General features: G+C 33.5%; 1 protein-coding gene across 4 annotated transcripts in view; it reads right to left on the minus strand.

Moving 5' to 3' along the window:
• USP34 (ubiquitin specific peptidase 34) overlaps window positions 1–16,429 on the minus strand; it is a 255,697-nt gene that overhangs the window by 84,115 nt on the left and 155,153 nt on the right. For all 4 annotated transcript variants that reach the window (XM_023512071.1, XM_012804030.2, XM_023512069.1 and 1 more), the window contains 8 exons: window positions 12,440–12,640; window positions 9,605–9,687; window positions 6,282–6,322; window positions 6,014–6,138; window positions 4,607–4,759; window positions 3,739–3,843; window positions 1,601–1,656; window positions 1,386–1,506 (listed from right to left, as the gene is read on the minus strand). In XM_023512071.1, the coding sequence (XP_023367839.1) occupies window positions 1,386–1,506; window positions 1,601–1,656; window positions 3,739–3,843; window positions 4,607–4,759; window positions 6,014–6,138; window positions 6,282–6,322; window positions 9,605–9,687; window positions 12,440–12,640 (885 nt within the window). The remainder of the gene's footprint in view (window positions 1–1,385; window positions 1,507–1,600; window positions 1,657–3,738; window positions 3,844–4,606; window positions 4,760–6,013; window positions 6,139–6,281; window positions 6,323–9,604; window positions 9,688–12,439; window positions 12,641–16,429) is intronic.

A 16,429-nucleotide genomic window follows, 5' to 3' on the forward strand; every position in this document is an offset into this window, starting at 1 on the left:
AAAGAAAAAGTCAGCCAGACATGATGGTGCCCACTTAGAAGGCTGAGGTAGAATTGCTAGAGGCCAAAAACTGATAGCTGTGGTGAGCTGTAATCACTGGACTTCAACCTGGGTGACAGAGGAAGACAGGCGTGTAAAGATATCCCCTGAACAGTTAGTTTTTCTATAACTTACAATGTGAATGTCAATAAAGATTTAAGGCTCGGTGCCTGTGGCTCAAGCGGCTAAGGCGCCAGCCACATACACCTGAGCTGGCAGGTTCGAATCCAGCGCAAGCCTGCCAAACAACAATGATGGCTGCAACCAAAAAATACCCAGGTGTTGTGGTGGGTGCCTGTAGTCCCAGCTACTTGGGAGGTGGAGGCAGGAGACTCGCTTGAGCCCAGGAGTTGGAGATTGCTGTGAGCTGTGATGTCACAGCACTCTACCCAGGGTAACAGTTTGAGGCTCTGTGTCAGAAAAATAAAATAAAATAAAATAAAAAATAAAGATTTAAATTATTCACTTTCACATATTCGGTTTTTAGAAATATTTTATTTTTGATATATGCATTTTTTAGTGAAGAAAGATCATGGAATAGTATTTATATAATTTCCTAAAACGGAAATTATATATGTGTAAATGGAAATTATATACATGTGTATTTAATATATCCACAGAAAGTTGTAGGAGGCCATCATCAAAGCACCATGGGAAATCAAACTACATGGGGACCTTGTCTAAACTAATTTTTTTTTCTTTCTTTACAATGACTTTTGCTTTACAGTGTTATTAACAGAAAAACTGATTTAATATGTTTATATTTAGGGATAAAAGTTATATACTGGTTTCCATATACCATATGACTTCAACTGGTAAGTCCGTAAAGCAAATTATTCTTAGTAAATGTAATGGAAAAGGGGGAAAAAAACAAGCCTAGAAGAAATAGCATAAAAAGGAGTTCTGTGGATTAAAGGAAGTAGCAGATATTTGTAATAGGGTAATTTATAACCTTAAATTTATCTTAAGAATCCTTTAGTCTACGAAGATGCAGACATTTTGGCTTTAAAATACAAAACCATTAAGTACTCATTTATAATGACTACTTATTAATTCCATTCTGTTAGGATATTAACCCACAATTTAAGATGTCAATTAAAAATATACAATTTTATAGAAAGCAAAACATTAAAGTGTAAATAAGTTACCTTTCCATATAAAGTCATAGGAATTAAAACTTTTAATTTGTATTTCCCAGAGTTCAATTTATTTAAAGTTTACTTTTTCTGCCAGTATTTATGTTCATGAAAATTTTATGTTTGTAGGTTAAAATATTTCATATATTCACATACAATGCAACAGTTTATTCATATTTCACATAGACATTTGGATATCATAATACCTACCTGTCCTTCCCTTGAAAATTTAAAGGGTGGTTTATGTTTAATAACACTTGTTGCAAGCCTTAGGAGTCCTGTAAGCCCATCATCCTCTATATTACCATCTTGATGATCAAGGATTTCCCTACTACAAAAAAAAGGAAAAACACAAAACAGTTCACGTAATTACATCTTTTATCTTTCCTCAACAATATGAATGTCAATTTGACAGCAAATTTTACCTTCGAATACAGTCAGCCAAATGTCTTGCCAAAGCATCTAAGTCGAGAAGTGTGGTCTTAATATAAAAGGAAAATACAAATTCAAATATAGTTTTATTTTCAGTAGCACACAAATTATTACAACAATCATTTAATTATAGGTAATTATGTAGTTCCTCCAAATTCATTAAATCACAAACTTAATACACCAACATTTTACTTATATATATGTCAATTAATAAAATTATAGGTTTAAACTCATCATTAATTATCCTATGAAAGAAGCAACAGAATACTGGTAATAAATTGTTTTAGACACAATCTATTGAGAAGACACTAATGTTTTATGTTTTATTTCTTGACAGCTTTATTGAGATATAGTTCACATACAACTCACCCACTAAAGTTTATTTTTTATACTATTTTTAAGCTAGGCTTTAACAATAAACTAAACTCTGTAGTTAATGTCAAAAAGCTTTAATTCTCATTATAATTGAGTGACAATATTAAAACAGACTTCATAAAATAGAACTAAATTTAAGATTACCCTGAAACAAACTCAGATCTTTAAGAAGGAAAATTATTTTGGTAACCTATAATACCAGATGCCTACTTTAGCTTAAATGGGCAAATCCAGGTTTTCTTAAAAAAAAAATGTTTATCTGGTATCAATACTTTAATAATAATTAAGTAAAACAATATCTGCTCATTATTAATTTTTATGCAATGAAAAGCAGAAGATTTTAAGACTCCAAATATAAACTACAAAGTAGAAATTACAAACACTACAGGGCATTTTAATATAAAGTGTACATGTTGCACTTTTATTTAAATACATGAAAAAAAGGCTGGGTGCAGTGGCTCAGGTCTATATAATATTAGCACTCTGGGAGGTTGAGGTGGGTGGACCTGGCCCTCAGGAGTTTGGGACCAGTGTGAGTAAACGAGACTCTGTCCCTATTAAAAACTGAGATAACTAGCTGGGTGTGGTGGTGGGCACCTGTAGTCCCATCTATTCAGGAGTCTGAGGCAAGAGAATCACTTAGACCCAGGAGTTCTGACATTGCTGTGAGCTATGATGCCATGGCACTCTGCTCAGGGAGACAGAGTGAAGACCCTGTCTCAAAACAAAAACCCAAATAAACAAACAACAACAAAAAAAACCATGAACAAAATGTTTCCTAAAAATTTAAATGGTGGGAGGTGCCTGTTGCTCAAAGGAGTAGGGCGCCAGCCCCATATACCGGAGGTGGTGGGTTCAAACCCGGTCCCGGCCAAAAAATCTGCCCCCCCCCCAAAAAAAAAAATTTAAATGGATTTTCTTGTGTTTCTCATTTCCTCCTATTTATTTATTTAGACATAGTCTCACTCTTTGCCTGGGCTAGAGTGTAGCAGTATCATCGAAGCTCACTACAAATTCAAATTCCTGGGTTCCAGTGATCCAGCTGCCTTAGCTTCCTGAGCAGCAAGGACTACAAGTAAATGCCACCATGCCTATACTCAGGCTGGCCTCAAACTCCTTGCCTCAAGGGATCCTCCTGCCTTGGCCTCCCAAAGTGTGTTATAGGTATAAGCTACCAGGCCTAGCCTCATTTCTTCTGATTTAACAGCTTATATACATTTTAGCTAATTTTTGTGAAGTAGAAAAAATAAAAGTCTTTTTGTGCCAAGTTTTACTTGTTTTAAACATTCTTTGTTTGATGACAATGTCCTGGGAGTCTAGTTAAGAAAATTATTAGGTAGATCGGCAAAAAGTGACTTTTTTTTTTTAAAGCTTAACGTAACTTCTATTTGAACTGCAACTTTATTTTACATATTCAGGACTCTAAAAATCCACATACTATAATAGAAAGCTATATATTTAAATACGAAATCTAAATTTCATTTTCCAAATAACATTTTCTACTATCTATCTTGCTGAGAAGAGATGAGAAACTACTTATAGGCACCACATGACATCTCAACTAAGGTCAGAGTAAAAACAGGAAAGAAATTAGAAAAAGACAAAGAAGTATAGATATAGTAGAAAAATTACAATAGCACAAACAAGTTATAGATTAGTAAATGTGCCCTTAATAATAAACACCAATTAAGTCATGAAAATATATGTATATAATTCAAGTTTATTAGCAAGTTAGTATGTAATTTCCTCAACATACCTGAGTAGCGTCCTTTATATGTATGTTGTCAACTAATTTGCATAACAACCAAAAATATTCTTTACATCCAGGTTTTAACATTGGTTCTTCCTCATAATCATCTATCTATTAAAAAAATTTTATAGTTTGTAAAAAAATTTTAAAAATAACAAAATGATAACACACTTGGGAAAATACAGGCCTTAGGAAATAATTTATATTTATGATATTAGCTACACAGTATTCAAAATCTAACAAAAAAGTGGAGAATACACTCTTTGTTACTGTACAATCAGAATAAGCATATAAATGGCTAACATGAGAAGTCTTAGAAAAATAGTTGTAAACTAATGATACTTGGAAAGATATAAATAAGAAGGAAAATGACATAAATCTTATAATGCATCAAATTTCTGGGATAAGTTAATTTTTTTTAATAATGGGCTCTGAATTTATTATGTGGTAGAAGCCTTTAATAAGGCTAGCATATATACAGGGGCCAGAAAGAAAACTAAAAATTTCAAATATCATGAGAACAAAATAAACTGGGTGACTAAATGGAGAAGGCAGCTACACTTACGATGTTCCCATCATTCAACTTTATTAACACAGGCCCAGAATCTAGTGAGAACAGATGGTATTTTACAAACACAATACTCATGAAAGAGACCACAAGGCTGAAATCCAAACACAGACTCTCTTACTAGTAGTAACAAGGACAGGTTTCACAATGCTGTCACTTTAAGAGTTGTACAACTACTACCATCTTGGTAAAAATTATAGACAGTAACCAAGAACTCAAAATTACTGCAAGCATATAAAAAACATAAACTTGAAGCAAAGGAAACTAAAGAAACAGAAACTGTCTCTAAACATAGTAAAATCTTACCCTGATAGGCTTCAGTGCTTGAGCATCAGGAAGAAATTTTAGCAATGTTGATGCAGCCAATAGTAGAAAAGAACGATTAATTGAATCTCCTCCATCTAGCCCTGACAGAGATAACTTATAGAGACCATTGCAAGATTCATGACGAACTGCAGTCTAAATGAAAAAGCAAGTTCCAAGGACAGTTTGAATTAGTATTAAAAGCTATTGTTAATAACGCTGACAGAAACGTTAGGTGACTTCATCAATATTTCATTTTATTTGTTTATTTATTTTGAGACAGAGTTCCACTCTGTTGCCCTCAATAGAGTGCTGTGGTGTTATAGCGATCCTCAAGCCCCAGGCTCTCCAGCAGCTGGACTATAGGTGCATACTGACACAATGCCTGGCTAGTTTTCCTACTTTTAATAGAGACGGGGTCTCATTCTTGATCAGGCTGGTTGTAAACTCCTGAGCTCAAGTAATCCACCCATCTTGGCCTTCCAGAGTGCTAAGATTGCAGGTGTGAGCAATATTTTACCATGTTCGGATCACATACACATGCATGTTTCAAAATGTACTCCTAAATATGTTCAAAAAAGTACTCTTAAATATACAGTAATGTACAGTATTTTAGAAATTCGTATGTATTTCCATATGTATGTCCATAAAAACAAAAGAGAACCCGAACAGACAAATATAAAATAGAACTGAGGGGAAGATAGTCATAGTTGTTTAAGTTATGTAAGTATCTGGTATGTAACAGGATAAAATATTTTCAGAACTCTAAGTAACTTATAAAATACTTAAATCAGAACATTTTTTAGATTGTAGAGGAACTGCCCAAATCTCAAAATATGGGACAGAGACAGAATAAGATCACACATGAAATTTAATCAGAAGCTAATAGCAGTAGACAATGCTGATTTAAAAAAAATAAGTAACTTTGTGGCTAAGTACATGTGTTTCTGCTATTCACTTAAAAATATGAGAACTATCAAGATATGGCTAATAAAAACTATCCTGGCCTTAGTAACAACATGGGAAGATAAATATATCTTGTTTATTTTTATTCTCTCTTGCCTCCATTCCTATTTAAATAGAAAAAGAGAGAACTTTTCTAAAACATAAATTACCAAAATAAATTCTTAAGCAACTGCTCATTCCCTATAAAAAACAATTAAAAAATTCAGAACATTCACTCTATAAAACAAATATTTTAGGAAAAAAATCAAAGTGCTACAAAATATATAACATTCAGAGTTCTTTAAATATACATAATTCAAAATACTCTAGACCTTAACAGCTTAAATAATGTCATACCTTTATAGAATCATGTATATTTGTTTCTATTCCCTTTTAAAAAATTATCAGTGCTAATAATATGAAAATATAAAGAGTAACAGTATTCATCTTCAATCTTTATCTTACCTCAGGAATAAGAAGGGTCAATTTCTTCAGCCAATCTTGTAAATGATCACTATCAGCAAGGCTAGATTTCACTAAAGAACAGCAATGAGCCCAACTCACCAAGAGCCACATTGAATAATGTGAAACTAAAGGAAAATTAGAAAACAGTATGATTGTAAACGATTTGGGATAAAAAGAAAACACAATGATAATTATTAAAGATAAAAATGTTAATATATCTATTATTCAAATCTTTATTTGTTAAAAGTAAACTTTCTAGAACCCTTACCTTCATGTCTAGATCTATGATCGGACTGAGCTTTCAAAACTCTGTAAAGGAAAAACACACCACCAACAAATTCATAAATTAATTTAAATTATTACCAAATATCTTTCAAAATTTATAACTTGCCCCCCCCAAAAATTTTAAAAGAGCTACATATTTCATATTTCTTTATTCCACAGACTTTGCAATTTATTTGAAGAATCACTGGCAAGTCAAATACACCAAAGTACAGAGAAGAATGATAGGGTGCCAGAGGCTGAGAAGGAAGAAGGGAAATGGGTAGTTGTTGGGCAAATGGTACAATGTTTCAGATAGACAGAAGTAGTACATTTTGAGGTGACTACAGTCGATAAAAATGTCTTATATACTTTGAAGATGAACAAAATAAAACAAAAAGAATCACACTGGTAAAATCTTATTATAGCAAACACCAAATGATTTTAGATTTAACAACCAAATTTAAGTGAATACAACATAGATTGAAATAAGCAAACCCTCACTCAGAAAGGCACATGATTTAGCTACTAAAGGGATGTTTATTACTAAGACAGGCTATAATGGTATAGAGCAGTGGTTCCTAACCTTCTTAATGCCATGATCCTTTAATACAGTGCCTCATGTGGTGGTGGTCCTCAATCTTAAAATTTTCGTTGTTACTTCATAACTGTAATTTTGCTACTGTTATGAATTGTAAAGTAAATATCTGATATGCAGGGTGGTCTTAGGTGACCCCCTCTGTGAAAGGGTCATTCAACCTCCAAAGGCGTTGTGACCCACAGGTTGAGAACTGCTGGTTTAGAGTCTATACTTAAGACTCTTAATCACATGCTGACATAAAATACCCTTCCTTCTGTATTCATAATGTCAATTTCTGTCAGGAATGGTTAAAAGCAAGTTATTATGAAGTAGAGAAAATTGCATAGTTATTATTTTATTACTATTTTTCTTCATGGTACTTTTATTAACTTTAATAACAAAAAATTAAAGGAAACTAAACATTAAAACTTTTCTTTTTAACAAAACCAATGAACAGGTATTATATTTCTTTTACAAATAAAGCCAAATCTTAATTTTGTAAAGATTAACATAACACTCTCTGAAAAAAAGAGATATCCATTTTACTGATATAAACTTAATAAGGTTAAAACTTATCAATCAAGTGTTTGACCATATTTCACTTTTAGTTTTTATTGTATTGGTATAATGTAATGTATTTAAATTTACCAGGAGTGACCTGCTCCCCTACCCTTTACATTTATAGCATTAGAAGGCTGTTCATAACATAAACAAAAATTTCATTTTAGCTGCTTTGATACTGACCTCCTAGCACTGTATGAATTTAAGGTGAGGGCCTACAAAATGAATAGGGTACAGAAAAAAGAGCCAAGAAAGCCCTGGGGACTAAGAAGGACAAACTAATATTGCAAAGATTGTAATGAGTTCTATAAGAATAGAACTGGCTAAGCTCTTTTCAAAGTTTTTACATTGCTTTATAAATCATTTGTATATAATGGCAAAGTTCACCTCAATATAAACACCTATGAAATATTTAGAAATCAATTTTACATAGTCTAACATAATTTATGTGACTAAGGCATATAGTTCAAGTCCCCATGTGTTAGTCAGCAATTAGCTTACCTGAATTTGTAATTATTAATTTTTTCTACATTATTAAAATCTCTGTAGTCCAAATAAATGGGACAATATTACATGTTTAAAGGGTATTTTTATATACATATTTCTAGCTCTGACCTGTGAGAATCCAGAAGCAATGACATACCAACAACAACGGATATACCAAGCCCCGACACTTAGAGGAGGTTCCTCACCATGAGGAACTTAAAGGGATTTAAAGAAATGACATATTCCAGGACTAAAGCAGTGAAGGTACAAGATGGGCAAATAAGATACAGAAGTGATATTAAAATAAAAAAGGATTCCCCCATTTCATCTTGCCCTGAATAACAGATATGCCAAGGGGACAAACAAACAAGCTTTGAAGAGGCTTTTATCAGCATTTCCAGTACAATTTGAGCAAAGTAAACACCCTAAATGAAAAAAAGACTTATAAACCCAAACTGATACTAAATAAAAGGGAAGAAAAGGGCCAGTTGCCACATCTCACGCCTATAATACTAGCACTCTGGAAGGCCAAGGAGCTCAGGACTTCAAGACCAGACTAAGCAAGAGTGAGATACAGGCTCTACCATAAATAAAAAAACTAGCTGGGTGTTGTGGCGGGTGCCTATAGCCCTAGCTACTTCGGAGACTGAGGCATAAGGATCTCTTAAACTCAAGAGTTCGAGGTTACTGTGAGCTGTAATGACGCCAGGGCACCCTAACCAGGGTGACAGAGTGAGATTCAGTCTCAATTAAAAAAAGAAAAAATTTCTCATAATAGAATGTAAGTAAAAATAAAAGGAAATAGTAAGAGTTAGAAAAATCACAATATCACAAACATATTAATTTCTAAATATAATCAATGAAATCATCAGTGAAAAGTTCTATTAAGAGCAGAAAACTTATACATTTGCGAAATATCTCTCCACATGTTGCTTATTAATTAACAACGGAAAAATAAACAATTTTATATGAGAGAAACTGGAAGGAATTAACTGATCAAAATTAACATGCCCAATAATGGGACAAACTGGCATAATCAGAATATACAGGGAAGGACACAAAATTTCTCAAGTAACATTTTTGTTAGAAAATGTATAACCCAAATGTAATCATGAGGAGCAATCAGGAAAACCCAAACTGAAAAGTGCTCTATTAAAAACAAGACAAAACAACAAAGAATAGTGTATACTCCTCAAAAATGTCACTGCCATGAGAGAAACTCAAGAAAATATCTGATTAAAGGAAATGGAAGAAATATGACAACTAAATGCAACACATGACCTTGGGTCAGGAAAAATAATTGTCATAAAGAATATCAGTAGGACAATTTAAACAGGGACTATACATGATATGTCAATGTTAAATTTTGTATATGAAATTTTTATTCTAATTATTAAAAATGTGTTTGGTCTTAGGAGATACATATGAAAGTATTTATTGGGTAAAAAGTCATGACGTCTGCAACTTAAGCCTCACAAGATTCAGGAAAACATGTAAACACACAGAGAGAACAAATGCTCATAAATATACAATCAATTTTAGCAAGACGTTAATACATGTGTAAATATGGGTAAAAGGTGTAAGAGATTTCCTTATAATATCCTAATAATTTTTTAAGGTTAATTTTTTTTCAGAAATGTAGTTGTGAAATACTATTCTTACTGTATACACATACATAGATAAAATATACAAAAAATGCATACCTAGGAGCCAGATTATCATACGTATAAGCAACAGACATAATTCGTTGAATCAAATTGGTTCCTTGGACAAGAACAAGAAATACCTTTAAAACAAAAACATTTAAAAAAAAAAAACTTTGAATAGCAAAGCAAAAACTACTTTTAATTCAAGATTCCAATTATTTTGATTTTTATTTATGACAAGATAAAGAAATTCTAAGAATTATTTGAAAATACTGTTAAAAACATCAAATATTAGAAATTTTATAACCACATTTAGGATCAGCAACTTAAAAAATATTAAAAATTTAGAATAAAGGGAAAAATGTTCTTTGCATTATCATCCATGGATTCCTTCAAGTCAATGAACTGGGTGAAAGAAAAATTATATATTACACATTTCAGTGGTGTTTTGGGGGGTAGGTGAAGAACTAAGTATTTTTTACTTCTGAAATACGTATATAAAAAAACCAAGTCATAGATTCCTCAATCATCCTGAAATAAATATTTAAAAAGTAACATATTATACCATGGTAAAGAACATGGATTATAAATTTTAAATCCTGAGATTCAACATTTAGTTTCCAGCTGCACAATCCTAATAAATACTTGTGTAAGTTCTAGTTCTTTATCCATAGAACGGGACAAAAATAATTCACGGGTTTAATAAAGCATTACAGAATATGTTCTGTGGGCCAGAACCCATTTAGGGCACACTTAGGGCACTGTTCTTACTATGGAGTAGACAGCTATAGAAAGTACTGTGACACAAGTGTACATAATGTGCCCAACAAGCAAACGAGGGGAGCCGCATCTAAACCTGTCCCTGGGCAGAATGAAGAAAAGCTTCTAAAATAGCTGGTGCTCATGCTAGAATCAGAGAGTAACTTTCTATTAAAAAAATCCTATTAAAGAGGCCAAGTGAAATAATAACAATAAATTCTTAAATAAATTAATGTTCTTTCTTACAATCTTATCTGTATCAGAGGTCCTCCAACTTTTTCAACAGGGGGCCAGTTCACTGTCCCTCAGACCGTTGGAGGGGCGGACTGTAGGCCCCGGGATGAGTTGGCTGCTAAGTAGGACAGGCAGCAGTGGCAAAAACACCTGGCGGGCCGTGTGTGGCCCGAGGACCATAGTTTGAGGATGCCTCATCTATATTATATCAAACGTCTCTGTCTACAGAGGTAATGCAACAAACATTTTTATTTCCAAAAATCTCAGATGTATACACTAAGCTATAATTATTTTGGCAAAATAACTCATGCAAAGAATAAAGAGTATGGACCTTCTCTAAACTATGAAAACATAACATTGGCATGTGGAAGACAAAAAGGTCTAAAAAGATAAAACAACAGTATTAATGATTGTCACCTATGACTAGGGGAAAGGTTCATTTGTATATTCTGAATTATTTTCAGTAAGTATGTGATACATGTATTTCTAAACATAAACCAATTAGTTTTAAAACTTCATAAATGTGTACGTTACATATATTATTAAAATCTCAAAAAGAAATCACTAATAAAGGTCAATAAACATCATTAAACATCAAAATTATTTAGTGAGTTGATGGAAAGGATCACAACCAATTAGAACATTTATTCTATACCCTTGGAAAGTCTATAACAAACATTACAGCAGCGTAGGTTACAAAAGTGGAAGTTCACAATTACACATTCAGAACACATTCAGATTCCATTCTCTCCATGTGTTTAATTTTATTACATGTAAATGATTTGTAATATTGGCAGAGATCACTTTTCCTACATAACTCACAAAATTCCAGAGAAGACCTTTGTGATGATCCACTTCCACATAATAAATAGTAAATATATTTTCTCTTCCTTATGATTTTCTTAATATTTTTTATAACTTTAACAATACATCATGATAAATACAACATTTTCAGTAACACTTATGGTCAATAGCAGGGTATTAGTTGTTATGTACTGGGAGAGTCAAAAAGTTACACAGATTCTCCAATGTGCGGAGGGTCAGCACCCCTAGTCCCCACGTTGTTCAATGGTCTAAGCTCTAAATTCACTTATTTATATTCTTGGTTTTACGATGGTAGGGTTAGTATACTACAAACCAAATTCCTCCTTTACCACCTGGCTTCCTATTAGGTTTAGCCAACCGGGGACACTAGAGAGACTATTTCCTTGCTTTTTCTGTCAGCATTATTCTAGAAGCATTTTACCCAGGAGCAGCAGTTAGTTTTAGCCTTCAGCATTTTTTGGCACTCCTACAACCAACTTTGTCACATCACCTCTGATAATCTCACAGTAGTTGAGCAGAACCCCTTTTCAGAGGACTAAACCCCAGTTCAACTGGATCCCTCCTCAGGTGTGTAAATCCTGATAACCCCAACCACTTCACTATGTTCCTTTAGGTCTAGGAATGGTAAATGGTTCATCTAGGTTACCTTAACATTCCATTTTTGCTTTTTCGGCCTTCCAACGCATAAGTGTAAAATCAAGGTCCTATTTTTATTTTAAGTCCTATGTCAAAATACCTACTATGGCTTTTACTTTCCTGAACTGACCCTTATACACGCAGTATGTGGTATATAAATTATTGAGTCCAAACAATTAATCCAATCTTATTGTTACATAACATTAAAATGAATGTTATAACTCATTCCTGCATTTTGGATGATGAACAGAAAAGCAATATTGCCTCATAATTACTGTGGCTTTAAAACGATGGCATCACTTCAGCTGTTTGGTGAATCACAGTAATCTAGGGTAACATTTCTTATACATTAGTGTACTTCTTTGTAAAAACGAAAACACACAACAGCTCTTAAATCTAATTAATTTCTATAATTTGATGATAACTTCTATACTTTACCTCAGTTAATCGTGGTATATGAAGACCCTTGGCATGATCACCAGCAGCCTTCCTTGATTTGCCGGGCCAAGTTCTCTTCCTATGGCTTTCTGCTATACCAGACCAGGCAAAGACATCATGATAAGCTAAATCCAAATCGGCAGGATCTATTGCAAATTGGCATATTAACTTCAGCAAGCAAGCAAGACAGTCTAGCTGCCACTGTAAATGAAAAGAAAATGTCATTTCCCTATTTTCATTTAACTACAGTCTCTACATGATTTTCTAATTGAAAGACCAGAAAAAAAAAAAATTACACCTAGTACTTAATCCATGTGCTACAAAAATTTTGCTGCTCAAAAATTACCAGTTAGCAATCTAATCCTATAAAAATGAAGAAAAACCATTCAGATATCAAGAGGGAATATTTAATGAGTACACTGCTCAGAATGTATAATTTTCAAAAATTATTAAAATGCTACAAGGATATAATTTACTCACCAATAAAATGAATTCAGAGACAAAGTACTATATGCTGTTTCTGCACATAAGTAGCATATTACTGTTAATATTTTGGGACAAAAGCAATTCTAGAAAATAACTCAACTGAAAATCTAGTACTTTCCATACACACATTTATTTCTTCAGCAAAATACTATGTTTGCAATGGATGAAAAAAAATTTTTTTTCACTGATTTCAAGTTCAATTTAAAACTTTAAAAATACAAGGTGTCCCAAAGTCACCATAGGAAACTGTTACTTAAGCATTCCTTTATTTATAAAATATTCTTTATAAAATTTTATAAAGAAGTGGCCGGTGCATAGAGAATATTTTGTGATTATTTTGTAAATTTCGTAATGAACATTTTGTAAATAAAGGAAAATTTATGACAATTTCCCATTTTCCCTCTGTATGTTGACTTTTGGGTCATCCTAAAGATACAATATTCCTTATATACAAAATGAGAGTTTCAAAGCTATTGTTTCAATAGTTCCTGGCTTCCTGTTCTCCTGATCTCACTGCCAACTTGTATACCTCTACCAGTATGCCATTAAACAGTATTCTTCCCTCAATAGTAGCAATACTGTATTACTAAATTTCAAGAAAGGTACCAAGATAACTCAGAGAGGACAGAAAAGTCTTTTGAACAACTTCCCCTAGAAAAATTGAATAGCCACATGAAGAGCAAAAAATAAGCCTCAACATTAATTACATGTACAAAAGTTAACTCAATGCATTAAAGACCTCAAGTATAAGGGAAAAGTAAAGTATATAACTTACAGAAGAAAACACAGGACAAAAATCTTTGTGATCCTGGAACAAAGATTTCTTAGACTTAATACAAATTTCATTAAAATTAAAAACTTCTCCCAGAAAAGACACTATAAATACAATGAAAAAGTGAGCCATAGGCTGTACAAATATTTCCTTTACATAAATCTGAGAAAAGACTTGTCCAAATTGGTTAAATAAAAAAAAAAAACTTTCAATTCTATTCTAAGAAATACAACCAAAAAAAGGGCAAAAGATATGAATAGACACTTCACAAAAGAAGAGAGACACATGGTTAATAAATACATGAAATGACTCACTAAAATGTCTCAAATTTTAAAAACTTGACTATTATTAACTGTTGGAAGGATATAGAATAAATGAAATTCTCATGTGTTGCATGGTAACACTGCTTTTGAAAACAGTTTGACAGTTTATTATGAAGTTAATCTTGTATTACCATGCTACGTAATAATTTCACTACGCAGTATTAGCCCTAATAGAAACATACGTACACAAAAAAACTTGTACATGAATGTTTATAGAAGCTTTATTCATACCTGCTAATGAACTAGAACTATCAGGAAGTGACTATCTCATCAGTAAGTGAATAGATATATAAACTGTGGTGTATCTATACAAAAAACTATACTCCCCAATAAAACTAACAAACTATCAATACAAACTTAAAAATCTCAAAATAAGCTCTGAGAAAAAAAAGGCTAGATACAAGAGAGCACATACAGTACATACTATATTGGTTCAACCATACCTAATTCTATAAAACGAAAATCTAATCTATGATAAAAGAAAACAGATCAGCAGTTGCCCACGGCTGATTATTTGGAGAGGAAGAGATACTAATTCCAAATGTGCAGGATGGAACTTATAAGGTTACAGATATGTTCTATATTTTGATTATGGTGAAGGGTTGCATAAATATAAACATTTTTCAAAGTTTAAACTCTACCTTCAGAATGAATACATTATTTTGTTAAAAAAATACTGCAATGTCACATCACATACAAAAATTATCTTGAAATGAATCAAAAACCTAAATATTAAGAGCTAAAACTACAGGCTTGGCTATAGCTCAAGAGGCTAGGGTGCCAGCCACATACACTGGAGCTGGCGGGTTTGAATCCAGCCCAGGCCTGACAAACAACAATGATAACTACAACCAAAAAATAGCTGAGTGTTGTGGCAGGTACCTGTAGTCTCAGTTACTTAGGGGGCTAAGGCTGGGGCTGGGTTTGAACCGGCATATGGGACTGGCGCCCTACCCTTTTGAGCCACAGGCGCCGCCCAAAAAGAAACAGCTTTTTTTTTTTTTGAGACAGAGCCTCAAGCTATCCCCCCGGGTAGAGTGCCATGGCATCACGCTCACAGCAACCTCCAACTCCTGGGCTCAAACGAGTCTCCTGCCTCAGCCTCCCACGTAGCTGGGACTACAGGCACCTGCCACAGCGCCTGGCCATTTTTTGGTTGCAGCCATCATTGTTGTTTGGCGGGCCCAGGCTGGGGATTCGAACCCGCCACCTTAGGTGTATGTGGCTGGTGCCTTAGCTACTTGAGCCACAGGCGCAGAGCCAGAAACAGCTTTTAATCTTGATGATCTTGGATTAGAAAATGGTTTTTAAGATATAGCACCAAAAGCATAAGGACAAAAAAACCCAAAAACACTGGACTTCATCAAAATTGGAAATTTTATATATCAGAGGACACGTCTCAAGAAAGGGAAAAGACAATCCATACAAATGGGAGAAAATAGGCCAGGTACAGTGCCTCACGCCTGTAATCCTAGTATTCTGGGAGGCCAAGGTAGGTGGCTAGCTTGAGCTCATGAGTCTGAGACTAGCCTGAACAAAAGCGAGACTACGTCTCTACTAACAAATAGACTGAGGCAAGAGGAACACTTAAGCCCAAGTATTTCAGGTTGCTGTGAGCTATGATGCCACTGTACTCTACCCAGGGCGACAGCTTCAGACTGTCTCAAAAAAAAAAAAAAAGGGAGAAAATACTTGTGAATAACATGTTCAGTAAGGATTCAGTATTCAAAATATATAAGGTAGTCTTATAACTCAACAAAAAAAGATAAATAACCTGAATAAAAATGGGCAATGCATGTGAACTCATTTCTCCAAAAATATACAAGTGGCCAATCACCATATGAAAAGATGTTCAACCTTATCAGTCATTAGGATAGATAAAATAAAAAAGACAGTAACAAATCTTAGCAAAAATCTGGAGAAGCTTGAACCCTCACACAATGCTGGTAAGAATTTAAAATGGTGTAGCAGCTTTGCAAAATTGCTTGGCAATTCTTCAAAGGGCTAAACAATAGGAGCCACCAACTGAGCTCTTAGGTATATACCCAAGACATGACTGTTAATGGCACCATTACTGACTTGCCCCAAGGCGGAAATGACACAAATGTTCACCAACTGATCCACATCCCTTCTTCGGATTCAGTTATGATTGAATAGACTTTTCACCAAAGAAGAAATACTAATACATAATCATATATGCTCATGAATGGTCAATAAGCACATTCAAGAAGATGCTCAACATCATCAGCATTGGGAAAATGAAAATTAAAAAAAAAAAATCACAATGGGATGCTACTTAGGTATTGGCCAGGTACACCACTCCTGGGTATATGCTTAAAAGAACTGAAAATTTACATCTACACAAAACCTTGTAACACATTTTCACAATAGCCAAAAAATGGAAACAAT

Source organism: Otolemur garnettii, unplaced genomic scaffold (genome assembly GCF_000181295.1).
Source record: "Otolemur garnettii isolate 467f Iridium unplaced genomic scaffold, OtoGar3 scaffold00024, whole genome shotgun sequence".
NCBI lineage: Eukaryota > Metazoa > Chordata > Mammalia > Primates > Galagidae > Otolemur > Otolemur garnettii.